Below are 17,565 nucleotides of genomic sequence, written 5' to 3'. Positions count from 1 at the left end.
TATTTAAAACAAAACAAACCAACGTGTGCAGCAGCCTGCCGAATGCCAGCTGCTTACCATAGTTTGCCTTGGTTTATTCACACAACAAACCCATGTAGTAAGTTCTGTTGTCCCATTATACAGAAAAGACATTGAAGCTCAGGGACATAATTTCTCTGTTGTCACTGGCAAAAAAAAAAAAAAAAGTTGGGGGAGGAAAGGAGGATACAAATATTAGTATCAGACACAGCTTGGATCCACTATATTCACAGTTCCATGAAAACAAAACATGAAAGCACAAAGAAAAAAAAATGATAGATATTTTAAAATTCCAGATGTGCTATCTCATTCTTTTCAAGTAAAATAATTGTAGCAAATGAAGTCAATTCATTCGTGACGCTAATTTGTTTTAGGCTTTGGCTCCAATGCTAAAAAGGCATCCTTTAGAAAAGAGTGATATTTTATCTTCTTTGACTCCCCAACAAGTAATGATTCGATCTCCATTAGAAAAGGTTTTAAAAAATGATAAATTTAACACATATTTCTGTTCAGTTATTTTCTTCTTCCTATCTTTTGAGGTCTAATTTTTTTTTCTATTTTGAAAAATAATCTTGTTTAATCTTGGCATTAGGGAACTTGATATATACTTAATATTAAGGCAAGCTCTTAATCTACCAAATGTAATATAATTGAGAGGAGCAAGGCATTTCACATATTGTGAAAATATGTGTGCTTGCCCAAGAAATGTGTGAATGCATTTTCCTGTTTAAAGTTAAAATGTTATAGTATTTTGTTTAAAAGAACTAAAGTTCTTTTCACTGAAATCCCTAAGTAGAAGGAAAATATTAGCAAAGCCATGTGAGAAGGACTTGTCCTAACCTGTGTTGGGGACAGTGAGCAGATGAGTGGAGAGATGGGGTGGGGAGGGAGTAAGTTATTGGAGACTATCCATGTCCAAGAGTTGTGTAGATAGTGCAAAGATGACATATTTAAATGAATTGAAACGAGCTATAAGGAGCTCCTCTTGATTAGCAAGCAGAAATGAGAGTGCTATGAGCTTTACAGCAATTGTGCATACAGCTCTGTGTAGAGTAGATGGTAGCCTGTGAAGATGCAAATACAAGGGAATTAAACTTGATTTAAATAGAATGCCCAACGACATGCCCATTTTCCAATGCAACCTGTTTCTTCCTCTGAAGTTTTAACTATTAGCATTCATTCATACTGCTGTCCATTCCACAATGATTTACAATCATTCTGAGCAAGACTGTGCTGGGTATTATGGGAAATGCAAAGCATATAATGCAGGAGTGAAATTCCTTAAAGAAGGAAATAAACTTGTAGTCCAAGAGTATTTGTAAGCTGAGAGGGAAAGCTATCCAAAGCTGCATTTATTGTTGTCATTATCATTTTTTTTTATAACACAACTCCCTTTCTTAACTATTAGAGAAATTATTTCTTTGATTTCCAAGTTTAAAAAATTCTTTAAAAATGTTGGCCTATGAAGTCTGTGTTGAATAACCATCTTCAAAGACAAAACTGACAAGTATCTTTGAAGGAAATACACAACCATGGTAGTTTTGTTGCTAAGTTTTACAGGACCTATTCTGGACACTCCAGAGGCTGGCACAGTTTAAGGCTCATGATTGGGAAGGATGCACACTTCTTGTCCACGGGGAAGAGAAATGTAGGCATTCTTCATTTGATTCAGGAAAACCATGAAAGCTAACAATTTGGGGTTTTTCGTAGGTATGCAGGCCCGTGTAGTCAAAAAGCGGACGCTATCTTCAGACTCAACTGGGCCACTTACCTTGCAAGCACAGAAAACATTATAGTAGCTAGCTTTGATGGCAGAGGAAGTGGTTACCAAGGAGATAAGATCATGCATGCAATCAACAGAAGACTGGGAACATTTGAAGTTGAAGATCAAATTGAAGCAGCCAGGTGAGTGACTAGGAGATGAAGTCAAAGGTCATCTGATTTTATTGCCCTTTAAAATTTCCATTTTAAAGATGTAAAGTGTAAATAATTTAAAGTGTTCTGGGATGAATTTGTAATCTTTATCCTTATGGTAGGTTTTAGTGAAGATGTTATGTGTAGAAAAAAATATACTACATTATAGATTTATATTAAGTTTAAAAAAAAAGCATTTCCTAAATTCCTCTCTGTATGTGACTCTAGAAATGGAGTTGGCATATGTCCTACCACCTTCTAAGAACAGAAAGTCAAAATTCATCAGACTCGGGGACAAACTGAGGGATAAATGTACCCTAGTAAACATCTGACTAAACAAGCCAAGCCCATTGCTTCACAGTCAAGGATAAAGAGAGGACTTCAGTGTACATTTACATCATAGGCGGTGACAACTGTGAAGTCCTGAGTAGCTCCTACAGGCTGGATGAGAGTGACTGCTATTTTGGGAAAATTGTGGAGCATAACCATCATCAGTCCCACTTATAAGGGCTCTGTTAAGTATGAATCACATCTCATTCTTGTCCTCTTCACTTATGGGACTTGAAATAGATGTGATCTGGCTCAAGAGATGTTACCCATGAATAATGGTTACTCATGAGATGCATGTAACATGGGAAGTGCTTTACCTGCAGACATTGTCACTGAAGCCCTGAGAGGTGGGTGTTCTTATCCCATCTTTCAAGTAAAGAAAGGGAGATTATTAGGTTAGGTAACTTGCCAAGGTGAATCTGGATTTGAATCTAGTCTCATTCCAATGCTTATATTTAATTACATTCAACTGGTATGTGGGAAAAGTAACTCTGAGTTTCTACAACCAACAACCTGAGTTTCTGGGAAGCATAATAGAGAGGGTGGTTTAAAATAATGTTATGAAATCACAGACTAGGAAATGCAGAAGGATCCGTGAATGATTACATAGATGGAGAGAGGAGAAGATGACAATTTATTAAGGATTCCTGAGTGAATGAAATTCTCTTTTACTTAAGTTAATGATTAGCTATTTTCCTTAACAATTAGAAAATAGAGATTTAGAATAAACAGGGGATACATTTGTTCAAGAGTGAGGCTTTGATATTTTAAAAATAAACTTGTATCTATCCAGATCGCTTCTCTGTGAGAGAGGGCATAGTTTTCAGGGGCTCTCAAATCTGATCAACAAAAGCCCTAAAATTACAGAATTGGGTACCTACTATATACAAGCCCAGTTAAATAGGTAATAAGGGATGGTGTGTTTATACAATAGAATACACTATTGCAGCAACTAAAAAGAACTAAGCATAATAATATGGATGAATCTCACATACTATTGAATGAAAGAAGCCAGACACAAAAGTGTACATCCTACAAGATCCAATTTATGTAAAGATAAAAACCAGGCAAAAGTTCAGGTGAAATTGTTATAGAATCCAATAAAAGAAAAACATTTCCTTTTGTCCCTTTGCAAAGAGGCAAATGCCTTAGAGGCTTCTGATTTTATGCACAGGCCATGATTTCAAGGATACATTCACTTTGTAACGGTTGATCAAGTTATACAGGAATGATCTGGTACGCATTGCTGTATGTCTGCCTCTTTCAATTTTAAAAAGTTGACATGGAAAAGATAATGAGTTGAAAACTATTTTAATTTTTTTCTAACATTGCTCAACTTAGGGCAACCTAGGACATATATCATTAAGTGAAAACACAAAAACTTTCAAAGTCAAGATAGGTTAATGCAAAGGTCCCCAACCACCCACAATGCTAAAAAGTTGAGTTCCATTTGCCAGGTGTTTTAAAATAAAAATATTTTCTATTGATGTCAGGCTAAGATTAAGAAATAAATGCATAAAACATTTTTCTTATTTCTTTACCTGGATTCCAATTCTGAACACAGTTTAGTAGCAAAAAAGATTTCTTAATCCATCAAGGAAACATTTATTTCTTTTGAGTGCATGGTGCTGAGCTGACTAATCAACACCCAGTATAAGAAGGGATTTATTTAGAGAATGGTGTTTAAGTTCTCAGGTAGGGGGCCCAGAGTCATTCCTAAGCCCTACTCAGAAGTTTTTCATGCCCTTATCTTTCTTCATTGCAGGGGCAGACTCTCTCAAACTGAAAAACATCTGGAGAGATTTAAATTCAATTATGTAAAGAAAAGTGCATCTGGGCTGCAAATTTTTATATGAAGCTGTGAAAAAAACTGCCAGGATTTGTTTTCTGTGAATCATACACACACACACACACACACACACACACACAATTTTTATGAACTCCAAAAAAGTAAACCTTGTTCATCTGGATCTTAGGTTAAAATGATAGATATTTATCTCAGGTGTTTAGTTGACTGCTGGCAGCAATTCTTAGTCTCTAATAGAATGAGGCAGAGAACAAACGGCAGGAGTTCACATTTGTGCCTTATCTTAGTTTTCTATATACAATGCAGTACTGATTGTGGACTTTTCCATGTGTTTTAGACAATTTTCAAAAATGGGATTTGTGGATGACAAACGAATTGCAATTTGGGGCTGGGTGAGTAGCTGACTGATGAATGTATATGCATTCTTTAGTGAATATCACTCAGCAGGTTAATTTATCTTTTGTATATAAATATTTGGAGATGAAAATCACATCTATCAAGTCTTAGGTCTCTGGGCAGTAACCCTGCAGAATCTCCACTGAGCCAGGCTTACACCTTTGTTTATTACAATGAGGGAGGGAGGTGAAGTAGAAAGAACAAGAAGGAAAGAGTGAAAGAGGGAAAGAAGAGGGAAGGGAAGGAAGGAGGGAGACTTTTTCTTATGCATTAGTCAGTAAAGATTTCGTGTTATTGTTTTTAAATCTTCTGTAATTGGTACCATCCAGTCACTAGGGTCAGCAAATTTCCATACATTTTCCCTTATACCTACCAAGAAAGAGATCAGGGCTCTGACAGTGTAGTCTTTAAAGATACTGTCCAATTAAGGCCAATTTAAACCTCCTATACCATGCTTTTTATCTCTAAAGAGGCACAGTATATAAAGATGTGAGAAATGTGGAAACTGCGACTCGCTTACCATATGTCCTTATTCTTTTACCTCCATAAAAATAACTGTTTCCATTCCTTAGTCATATGGAGGGTACGTAACCTCAATGGTCCTGGGATCGGGAAGCGGCGTGTTCAAGTGTGGAATAGCCGTGGCGCCTGTATCCCGGTGGGAGTACTATGGTATGTAATTGCTGTCAGGTACAAAGAGATACGGAGTGTTGACCTTAAAATGCCAGTAACAAAGCCATTCCTTTCTGAGTTCCAGTGTTTTTACAGCGAATAATAGGCTGATTCATCTTAGAGGTTCTTTTTGGATACCTATAATAAGATGATCTCATTTATTCTGCTATTGTGCAAGGTTGGGTGGTATATGTTATTACACATTTGGTTTCTTATCAACAAATTTTGTTTTCCAAATTTCAAAACAGCCCCAACGCTACATTTCTACAGATAAATCATTCCTTATCTTTACTCTAATTTGATTCTTGGGTTTCACATACTAGCAGAGTGAGAGAAGTGTGTATCTCTTTATCTTCAATTAAATGTCAGTTATAAGATTAGGGCTTTGGATGAGAAGAGGAGAGGAGGAACAGTGGAAATACCCATTGGGTTTTTTTTTTTTTTTTTTTTTTTTTTACTATCTCTTAATAGGTGAAAGTTACTCTAGAATATGCTGTTTGTTATTGAGAGAATATTATTCTGCAAGACATCGTACATTTTTAAGACTACAATTCTCAAAGGGGAGGGAGTAAGCAATGAAAGATGAGGGAGGAAGGAAGAGTTGGAGGTGGTAAGGAAGAAGATGGATGATTTTCCTGCACCTCTTCTGATCCCATCTCAAGTCTTCTGTCTAGTGTAAGAAAAGAATGGTTGATGATGAATGGCTCATTAAATATTTTATATCCAGAAATATGGTAGTACCCAGAGGAAAAGACTCTTTTAAAGTCTCTCCCAGTCAAGATAAACCAATGTAAAAAGACATTTCTATCTTGCTGTTAAGAAAATTGGAGAGCATAGTTATGATTTGATCTATACACAATGAATTTGTTTTCATAATATTTCTCTGCTTGATATTAATTGTTCTGTTGGATGGCTTGTTTTTGGAGACCTCTGGTGGTCAATAAAATAAAGGAGTAAATCTTTGTAAGTTAAAATCTACATGAGAAGAAAACTTCATTTAATGTATATAGACCAAACTAATACATAGGAATTTTATAGAGTTCTACCTGTAAATTTAAACAATTTTACCCAAAGATAGGACAAAAGAAATATGTAAGTGGTGTTTGAAAGCATATTTTTTTAAAACTTTACAAGTGCATTATGCAGTTATACATAATATTTTTTAAATGCTATTTTTAAAATTTCAGATCTTCTTATACACATAAACCTGGTTAGCATAAATAAGAAAGGAGTATTGTGTTCTATGACAAGCAGAATTCAAGTCTGCAACTACCTGGGGAAAATGTGTTTTGCTCTTAAAGGCCATTTTTTCCTCATCTAACATACTACCTAAGTTATTAATATTTCAATGCTAAAGTTAAAAAAGATATGAGCATTTTATAAAGAACTTATATTTTAAATGACAATTTAAATTGTCATTTAAAATATAAGTTCTCATTTAAATTGTCATTTAAAATATCCTATTTTTATATTAGTGTCCTTTATGTATATGAAATTTTGTATAGTCAGCATTCATGTTAATGAAAATGATAAAATATCACTGGAGGAAATTTTGGAGGAAAACATTTTGATTTTCATAGAAATGGCTTAAAGTATACATATGGAGCAACTAACACTCATTAGTGTAGCTTCTAATCTACAATACCAGTCATTCAAAAAGTGTTAGAATGTTGAATTTAGATAATATATCCATTTTTTAAATTAATAAAATCAGTTTTGAAATACTTGTAAAATTATAGCGAAATTCAAGCCATTAGCCTGTATAGCACAATAGTAAGATAAAATTCTTAGACTTTTTAACTGTAATCTGGTCACTTAAGGAGGCAGTTTTCAAAGCAGTTATGTCAGATTTTAAAAGTTTTATTGCAATTTGGCCACAATAAATTTTCTTTCTGATATCTTAGGCCAAATATATATAATGTATCATTTAATTTTTTTAAATCAGGCAAAATATGTTTAACGATCCAAAATAACCAAACCAATTATGCAACCTGTTTTTCAACCATATTTATAGATAAAAGAGCTTATGTCATTTCAGCAGACAGATATTAATGTAATCTGTTTCACAATGCTCAACTGTTATACCACAAAAATTGAGGCTTTACCACAAAATGAGAGAAAACAAAGTTAAACTTGCATTATGACAGAGCAGCTGAGCCAATATGGGAATATACAGCAAATAAATAACTGAATTATTTCTTTTTATTATAATGAATCATAGCCTGACCCCCCAAATAAAATATAATCTAAATAAGCAACTAGTAATTGAACATTCTTAGGGGCCTCCAAAAGAAAATAGAGTATCATAAATCAGGGCATATACTTGTAATATAACCAAAATATTTTAACACAATTGAGACATTAAGTGACTTACTAACTAAAAATTTTTTACAGGGTCATATAATAATGTAAAGATACCTTACCCTTGAGCACTTTACATTTGACCTTTCTGTAGGTGGTTTATTGATTGGATTTTAGATCATCTGGTTTGATCTCCCTTTGCCCCATCATAAGGGGAAATTGAGAATGGGTTAGGACTGAGTGTGGAATGGTATGCAGGGAACTGGGAATGAGCATCTCTGGCTATATTAGCAAGCCAAGTAAAAAATTACCTCAATAAGCTGCTTTAGACACCCTTTTCTTTTTTCATAACCTCATAGAGATACTTCTGAAAGTAACTCTATATTCCTATACACAAGTTAAGACATATGAAAACACTGAAGTGGCCCATTAAAAGAAAGAAAAGTTGTTATTGTATGAATTAAACTTTTTTCTTTTTTTTTCTTTCACAGACTCAGTGTACACAGAACGTTACATGGGTCTCCCAACTCCAGAAGACAACCTTGATCATTACAGGGTAAGAGATGAGGACCTATACCTATTTTATAACCTATTTATAAGTGGTTTAAGAATCTACTTAAGTGTGTCTATTCTAGAAAAAATATATTTTTATTTCCAACAAAATTCTTGTTAAAAAGAAATAACACAGGTGGTTTAGAGATACTCCAATAGCTTCCCCTGCTATATTCTGCATAATTACAGTCTTTATCGTATGCTATATAGGTCACAATATGCATTCATTTAGAAATACAAAGCAACATCAGATAATTACTTTAATTATAAAAATTTCAGTTTAGAAAACCTATTAGAAATTCAACATATTCCTTTAGAGCCCAGAAGACTCTCTAAACCTTTAGCTATATATTGAAATTACTTACAGTATTATCATAAGATGTATGTATGAGAGGATAATTTTCTTACTCATAGCCAATTACGTACAGTTTTTTTCACACAAGATTTGAATAAAGCAGGTGAGAGGTAGGTACAGTTGGGCAGTACCCTTAAAAAGCCCTAAACCTAAATCACTGAATAGCATCCAACAGGCTGGTTGCCTGATGGGAGAACCAGTGGGCAGGTTGCTCTACAGATGGGCTATAGCATTTAAAATATGGTATGGGTGCAACTATCATTGACAGCCCCCATGTGCTAGTGTGGATGCCACGGCAAAGCCAGAGCATTGTCACTGGTGCCACATTAATGCAGCTGGAAGTGCTAGCGTAAGTATTAGGGGCCCTTCTGGTACTTTGATCCTTCCAAAACTTTGCTGATTGTTTGTCATGTTAGTTGGAAAAAATGTTTAAAAAGCCCTGAAAATTACAGCAGACAAGGTAAATCATTTCTGATGTTTACATTTTCTAAAGAATGTTCACAATTTTTCCCAAGATGGTGAATTAAAGAGGAAGAAAAACAATAAGAATAATTTAAGAACACAATTTCTTCTCATCTGTGGCATGACTTCATATTAATACATTGCTCTGAGCAATATCTGTGTGTTTTTGTAAGATGTCATCACTATTGCTATGAATGCTGAAGTCATCTGATCAAAACACAATAAACTTCTAGTTTTGCAAGATAAGTATAGATAATTGTTTTACCAATTACTTGCAGCTTAATGAGTAAGGTGTGTGTGGGTGTGGGTGCAGGGAGCTGTGATCGCAATGTTTTTGTGTTAGTGCCTGTATGACTGTTTTCATGTCTATCAGTCAAGATAGAAAAGTAACAATCTGCAAAGTGAGATGCACAAATCATCTACCTCTACAAAACAGTCCCATAATTAGATTGTCCCCATTTCTGCTAAGGGTGATAGTTAGGGCTCAATTCTTCCCATTCTTTCTCCTCCATCTCCCATAAGCTGCTTTAGACACTAATTTCCTTTTTCATAACCACATTGCTATTGTCACATAACCTATGTTTTTTTATCACAATAACCCAATTTTTCTCCTCTTATCTTATCTTCTTATACTGCACAACAGAGCGCAACAGAGCAGGGAGATTAACTCCCACCTACAACATGTTCATGGTTCCTTCTTGTGTACTCAACTAAGCCCAGTCCTCACTCTTCACCCAGGTGTTCAGCAACCTTCCTACAGTAGCCTACTTTGTCTGGAATGCTTGCTGTTCCCTGAATGTTTCTGTGGCTTTCCCTTTTATGCCTTTGCCCTCTGCTCCTTTCACCTAGAGTGTTAATTCCCCTCCAACTCCACCCATTCAGAAACTTACACAGTCCTCTCAGTGGAGCTGCTTCCCCTTTTGAATCCCATATTTTCCTTGTATATCTCTGAATCCTCATTTTATTCTACCTTGAACTGATAGTTATCTTGTGCTGAATTTTCCCCTCTTCAGTACGGTTAGCTATTCAAGGCATACAAGCTATTCAATGTTGTATTCTTTGCCTTCTCCTTTAAGAAGTATAAACTCCCAAACCTTTCCTGATTTAACTTAAAAGCTTTTTGAAGGGAAACATTGTTATACAAGAATTTCTCCATCACTGCCTTCATTTCCCAGTTCAAATTTTCTTGTTAACTACCCAACCAGAATACTTAAATTTGATTGCCAAAGAGCTTTCTCAGATATCCCAAAGTACTGAAAGTTCCTAAAACATCAGAGATGTAACTGCCTAGGGTCCCAATCCCTCGCTTGAACACAGTGGATGATAACTCCAAAGTGTTCATTTACAAAATTATATTCTAAAAAGTTGAGCCTGGAACAAACCCAAACCCTGCCATCTAAGGAAGTTCATGGCACCTACCCTAATTCCTCAAAGAACATCAGCCAATGGGGTATTTCCTCTTCGACCAGCCTTCCCTATATAATGAGATAGGATGATTAGTTTTAGTCTGCCATTTCAACCTGCATAATTTTCCAGCCTTTCCTATAGGCTCCTTGTCCCCACATAGATCCCCCTCTTCTCCAGCTCTACCCCCGACTGCTGTGGCCATTTCCGTCTCCCCCCTTAGGTGTGCGCTGCATGAGGTAGTCATGTAAATAGAAGTCACTTCCTCCTGCCAATGGCAACACACGCACACTGGGTGCACAAAGTCACTCTTTCACTTCACTGCACAGATGGCACCCGAGGACTGTTTAATCCTTCCACGCCAGGAGTCGGGTTTTCTTGGCACAAAATTCATTGCTGGCAATGGACACATTAAAACTGCCAGTACCAGGGAGCTAAAGGTTCCCAATGTGTTACTAAGAGGAATTATTTGGGAGGGCGATAGTTAAGGTGGGCAGGATACAAGCGAGGCAAATGCACTAACTGAATTGTCTCCACTCTGGTAAGTTGCTTCCTCCGAAATGTGAAGAACTGAATCTGTGTGGAGAACTGAAGCTAAGTGCCTATTTTTGGTGCACAGCAGGCTTTAGAATAAAGCTGCCCTCCTTTGTTTTTTAAATGAGCCTGTGCTTTTGTCTCTGGCAGGAATACATTCAAAGATTCTATTTTCCCCCAAGGCCCCAGCTGCCCCTCTGGACCCCATCTTTTACTTTTCTTTCCCAGGTTGTTTTTTTCTTTCTCTCTCTCTCTCTCTCTCTCTGTGTCTCTCTCTCTCCCTCTGTGTCTCTCTCTCTCCCTTTCTTTCCCTCTCTCTCTCCCTCACATCGTTTTTTAAAAGACAAAGGAGACAATTCCTTAGAGATTTACCACCCTGTGCATTTCAGTGGGTCAGAAGGAAATATTTTTAAAGTGGTTCTTATTTAGTCTGGATCAGTGACTCTTCAGTACTCTGAGGATTAGGAATGCCCCAAGTGTGTAGCAAGTAAGGCCTTGATCTTTGTCCATGTTTTCAGCTAAAGAACCATTGATACAGTGGCCAGAGTTACACCTTTTGGAAGAAAATGCAGTTTTTAATGAAACTCAAATGAGAAAAGGATTTATTATTAGGTGATTTTTGACCTGGATTTGGAAGAATTTAGAGAAATCCACTTCACCAAGAGAAGCCCATCTTGCAAAATCAAAGTCCTACTCACCATTGAGGAAAGGGAATTAGAAGAGCCATTTGCATACTTGAATGGAACAGGCGGGGATGCCATGTGCAGTTGTTCAGCCTGTGCCCTGCTGAAAGCTAGACCACACTCCATTTTCTAAGGCACACACCTACACGGCTGCGGCAAACCAGATGGGGCACCCTTTTCTATTCTTTCAAAGCTGCCATGTGGACCCTGAGACTAAGGCCTAGACCCAGTGCAGTGACACAAGCGGTGACTCCGTAAGACTCCTTTCGGAGATAATCATCCACCTACTGGCAAGAGGCCAGGGAGAAGCACTTTTAAAAGATATCCAGACCTCAAAGAGGAAAGGTAATGTTCATTCCCCTAACATCTCAAGGAGCTGAATTCCAGAAGCTCTAAATGGGCAGCCAAAGTGGAGGGGTGACAAATCTGGGCTAAAGGGTAGTATAGCTCTTTGGAAACATCTTTTCTGCAATATGTCTCAGTCCACAGCAGACAAAAATGGTGACAGGTTTGAGCAAAGGAATCAGATCCAAAGAGGCAACCCTCACAATGTCAATCAGCAGACAGCAGCTGTAGCCACATCTTGTGGAGTAGGTTCCCAACAGTGGGGAATGGTCTCTCATGTGGTCAATCAGGTCTTTTAGTCAAACTTGTAAAAAATGTTAACATGTGGTAGACTCATTTACTCATTCAAGATGCCTGGTGTTTTAATCATTCAGAAGGTTATTCCTTGTCAGTTAGAAAAAACAATATTTTGGGAGAGAAATAAAAGAGAGTAAGTAATAAAAGAAGAATTTGAATATGACAAAGTAGCCAGCATGTCTGAAAAAGACGTGGTTTTCAAATTGTGACGATGAAGCCCCAGGAATTCTATACCTTAGGAGCATGTAGGGAGGGGAAGGGAGGTAGCCGAGAAGTTAGGGTTTCCTCTTCTCCACTCCCTCGCCAGGAGGGGCTCTAGTTTCACTTATTTCATTCATGCTTTCATTCATTTATTAAGTGCTTCTATGGCCAGACATCATTCTAAGCTCTTTCCGCGGATTATCAGGTTTAATTCTCCTCCAGATCTTCCTAAATAAGTACTGTGTTTCTATTTTACTGACACAGAAACTGAGGCACAAAAATGTTACGCAACATATTGACATTGAGGGTTAGAAAAGGGAAAGAGGGCACTTACCTGAATCATTAGAGAAAGATTTCGGAAGATAGGGAGGATGAACATGATGCTCTCAATAGGTTACGTATTGGGAGACACAGATCAGCACAGGAGGCAAATGAATAGCAGGAAGAGTGGTTTTCTGGGGATGTGTGAAGCAGGTCCAATGAATTGAGGGATAACAGAAGAATTGCTACGAGAAGAGCAGGCCAAATTATAGCCAATAAGGCAGGACATCAGCCTGGGGAGGGAATGGATTTATGAATACACACAGAGAGAAGTATCAGATCAAGGGCAAGAGAAATAGGACCCAAGTCCTGAGCCTTGTTGCCAAGAGAAGAGGGCAGCCTGGAACACACAGAAGGGACTGATTTAACTTGTAGAGGAGATTTATTTTGCATTTTGCTCAAAATTTGATAGGCTTTTGGCAAGTGTATGAAACAGTCATAGATTTGGCAGTCTTCTGCTAGCAGATTTGAAATGTTCAATCCTTAAGAACTGCTGCATCGTTAGGTTATGCAAAACAGGGTGCAATTTTGTAAATATGCCATCTTGTACTGATTTGACATTTGTTCTATTATCCCAGAATATGCCAAAGGGAAAGAGACCTTCAGATTTAAGCCAAACCTTAACTTGTTTGTTGAGTGCTGATAAAATGTTGACTGCTGTGTGATCTTTAAAGAAGCCAGTGTTGCTTGGTGAGGCCTGAGGTAGAGCCCCCTGTCTGGGGTTGATGGGAGCTCTCTCCTTGGCATCCCATGGGTACAGTTGTTTGATAGATGTCAACAAGTAAAACATCTGATTTAACGAATTTAATTCATTCTTTTCTTAAACATTTTCTGTGGCCCCTGTTGTGGTATTAATGGTGCTTCCAAAAGTGGCATCATTTAATATTATTTATGCAGCTTTGGTTACAAGTAGGAGAATGCATAGAGCAAGCTGCTAAACCCAAGGTTGTATCTTACTGAAGTGCTGGGTGGTTGTCCGATAGACCCAATGAATGTGTGTTCTTTCTATAAGATCCTATAAATGGGATGAGTTGTTTGGTTGTGATGTCAAGTGCCAGTAGAATGACAGTAAGGGACACGGGCTTTTAGGGTTAGGCCAGCATGTCCTCAATTTGTTTCAACCACTTACCAGCAGTCTGAGCTTGAGGAGGCTACTTAACCTTGCTGAACGTCAGTTTCCTCATCTGGATAATAAGATAATCAGACCTACCTCACAGGGTTATTGAAATGATTAAATGAGATGCCTGCACCTGCCATGAAGGAAGCTTTCAAAACATGGCAGCTGCCACCATTATTATCTTCAGGAAGCAAATTGTCCTTATGGTTGCTAGATGGCACTAGGGGTAGTTTAAAAATTGTCATACCTTCTGTTTCTCATAGTACTCTCCTCCTCTTATCAGCTCTCTCTTTTAATTCAAAAATACAAAGATTTATTTGTTGGAAGGTAACTGAGGAACCAGCATGATCCAACGAGCAGCTACAGATGGTTCTTCTTGGGGACTGAAGGAAAAGCTCCTCAGAGATGCTGTGGAGTCGGCACTGCCACTGGACCGATCCTTCCCACTTCTCCTTGCCAGGCTGTTGCTGGCAGCGGGGCTCTCCGGAAGTTTCTAGCCTCAGGAGAGTGCCAACTGCACCACCATTGCATCCTTGCCCATTTATCACTCTGAGTTTCCTTTTTAGTAGTTGGTGATAGACTATTCAGCTTCTAACTTAGTCATCCATTTCCTTTTTTATTTCTGTTTCCATGGATAGGCAAAGAGGGATTATCCTATTTTGGTAGGTTAAAATAGCACAATTAATTTTTTTCTAATCATTAATTATACCTTAAATTTATTCCCATATTTCTTTTTCTGGCTTTGTGTGTTACCTTTACAGCTTCAAGTGTGCCATACAGTGGACCGTAAAGGGTGTTAGTTGAGAAGCCAGTATGCGCACAGTTGAGTAGGGAATGATCAATGGTTCCAGAAGCAAGGTGACACAGCTGCCTTTTTTGGGGGGCAAAAAATGTTCTGGGTAGCCAGAGAGCCTTAAGGTGGGTGTGTGTCTCTCTGCTGCCTCTCTCCGTCTCACAGAGAGGTCCCTCTGGAGGCTTCTCCCAGAGCAGGGGAAGTGTGTGTTTGAAATCGCACACTTATCTTGCAGTTGCAGGGGAAGCTTTTGTTTTATTTTTCTCTTGCTGCATTAAAGTATTTGTCTTTCTTTCTTTGTAGTGTAATATTGTTAATGTAAAACAATTTGCATCATGACACTTTTATCACAGTTTTCGTCTTTTTCTCAGTATGTTGCATTTCTCACCATGTCTAGTTCATCACAGCTACAGTGTGTACATCACAACATTTATCTTAGGCTCAGGGTTTTACTTGTTTATAAAAATTGTCTTCTTTCAGCCTGTATTCACTCCATTTAAGAAAAAAAAAGGCAGCCAGAAACTGTTTTGGTCCAAACTCCAGTAGTTATCACATTCCTTGCTAACTGTCCTGCGTATTTATATGTCTCCTAACTATTACTCTATGTTTCAATGACATTTCTCAGTTTTATGGCTCGGGGAGGTTGTAGGAGCAGCTTTTGCTATTCAAGCTGCCAAGCAAGGCAGGCCCATGAGGCTTTTGGAGGTGAGGTGAGGTGGCACAGTTTTATATTTGGGTCAGGTCTGAGTGTTAAAGTTGACTGTCTTCCGCAAGCAAAGAGCTAAATTTAATTCGGAGAGAAACGAGGAGGGAGGAAGTCAGTGCAGGCTGAGAGCATGGCTAGTGGAAAGGATCACCAAAGAGGACTCACACAGGGGCACCTGGGCCTGCAATTCAGGCGATTAATGTTCACGGTCAGTGCTCAAGAATCAGCTTTTCTTCTCTCCAGCTTTGAATGCTGCACAAAACTGTGTTTTAGGGATATTTATTTTGCCCCTTTCCTCTCTGAAGGCCAGAAAATTGCTCAGAGTTCTATTGTCCCATTAGGCTATATGTCACTTGCACAGTCACAGAATGTGCCTCTCAAATCGCCCAGGGCTGTGCAGGGCAATCTCTCTTCTGATTAGTGCAGTCTGAGAACGCATGGGGTCTTAGGAGGATGCCAAAGGATACCCACTATTATTGTGCACTTCAAATTCCAGGACAGTTCATTAGCATTTTATTTCACACTGTTTCTTTGCCAGAAGATCACATCATAAGCAGCTTGGAATTTCAGTAAAGATGCAGTGTAACGTAGAAAGTAAAAAGGGATTTGCTGTCAGATTTTATCCATCTCTGACACTTGCTGTAGTTGTAACCTGGTGCAAGTTACTCACCTCCTGAATCTTAATGCCTCCATCCAGAAAGCAGGATTGGTCTAGACCTATTTTATGTGAATATTGCAAGGATTCGATATAGCAGTGCTTTTACAAACCCTTATTTATATGTAATGCTTAACACAGCGACAGGCAAGGAGTAACTGCTCAACTGAATGTTAACTATTATCATTAATGGCATAGTGTATGGATTGAAAGTGGGCAAAACATATCTCAATACATTTCAGATTGAGCACATTTTGTTCTCCCTACCCTCCGCTGATAACACTTGATTCTGCAAAACTAGGATCAAATATAGTAGACACTGAAAGAGGTTGATAATTTATTTCATTTACTCATTTAATTGATAAATATTTAGCATTCTATTAGATGTTAAGAGTAATGCACAATATAGACAAATCTGTTCTCTTATGGATCTTATCATTTAGTAGAGTATATAATAAGTAAATATTGATTTACTAGATAAAAAATTAATGAATGGATGAATGGTGATGTTGGGATGGATGGATAGATTGATTCATATTTGGATGTATTTATCTGAGACATCATATCAGACAAAAAGTTTCTCCAAAATAAAGTAAGATAAAAGCATAACTTTTAAGGAGTCTCACCCAGGTTTTTATTCTGAGAGTTCATAAGTAAATTCTCAATTTAAATGAGAAATGGAATATGGTCAGGACAAGTGGGAACTAGCCTCCACAGGAAAGGAAGGAGCTTTTAAGCCTACTAGGTCAGGATGACCTTGTGACATTCAGTTGACTAAAACATTTTGGGTGGCTGTGTCCTGAAAGTTGTAGATAAAATGTCTTTTTTCCAGAAACACTGTTAAAGAATTCTCACATCAGCATCAGAAATTTAACCTCCCCAAAATGCCCCTGCCATATCTCTTGGTTCCTATTATTGTGATGGAGTAAGAGGAGTTACAGTAGCCCACCCTCATTTAAGGCAAATACATTCCAGGACCCCCCAGTGGATGCCTGAAACTATGGATAGTCATGAGCCCTCTATACATTATGTTTTTTCCCCCTACAGATACACATACCTACAATAAAGTTTATAAATTAGGCATCATAGAGATTAACAATAGCCAATAATGAAACAGAACAATTATAACGATATACCATAATAAAAGTTAATTGACTGTAGTGTCTTTCTGTTTCTCAAAATATCTTATTGTATTATACTGCAGGTAACTGAAACCATAGAAAGCAAAACTGCCAATAAGGGGGGACTACTCTATTACAATTTTACAGAAATCAGGGCTCAAAGAGTAGCATGTCTCCAGTTGCATAGCTCACTGATACTGAAACTGGAACTTGAAACAAACACTGTTACTTTAGCCCCATCCCCTTCCTGCCAGGCCACCAAGGTTCTCATCAAAAATATAAACTGGTATGAGCTACAGATATATCTGTGAAATATAAACCTTGGTTTTCATAAAGTTGAATTTGATTCAGCAAGGTGCTGCAGGACCAGCTGGCTGCTTTAAAACCCATGGAGATGTTGCTGCCCCTTCCCTGCCCAACCCATAACAGGATCATCATAGTGGACCCTAGCTCACCCTCTCCCCAAAACACTGCAGTGTTTTGCAGCATTTTTACCTTCATCCTGACTTTAGTAAATATCCTCAAATTAAAATCAGACCACCAGCTCTAGATGCTTTCAATGACTTTTTCATCCAAGACCC

The 17,565-nt window shown here is 37.7% G+C and overlaps 1 protein-coding gene across 1 annotated transcript in view; it reads left to right on the top strand.

The window, feature by feature from the left end:
* Positions 1-17,565, top strand: part of DPP4 (dipeptidyl peptidase 4) — an 82,987-nt gene that overhangs the window by 61,565 nt on the left and 3,857 nt on the right. The window contains exons 19-22 of the mRNA XM_037745213.1: positions 1,729-1,923; positions 4,407-4,461; positions 5,038-5,137; positions 7,930-7,994. Of these exons, the coding sequence (XP_037601141.1) occupies positions 1,729-1,923; positions 4,407-4,461; positions 5,038-5,137; positions 7,930-7,994 (415 nt within the window). The remainder of the gene's footprint in view (positions 1-1,728; positions 1,924-4,406; positions 4,462-5,037; positions 5,138-7,929; positions 7,995-17,565) is intronic.

The sequence above is a fragment of the Cebus imitator genome, unplaced genomic scaffold (genome assembly GCF_001604975.1).
Source record: "Cebus imitator isolate Cc_AM_T3 unplaced genomic scaffold, Cebus_imitator-1.0 Scaffold10, whole genome shotgun sequence".
In the NCBI taxonomy this organism is placed as follows: Eukaryota; Metazoa; Chordata; class Mammalia; order Primates; family Cebidae; genus Cebus; species Cebus imitator.
The sequence above is the reverse complement of the archived record's forward strand: the minus strand, read 5'-3'. Positions and strand labels throughout refer to the sequence as shown.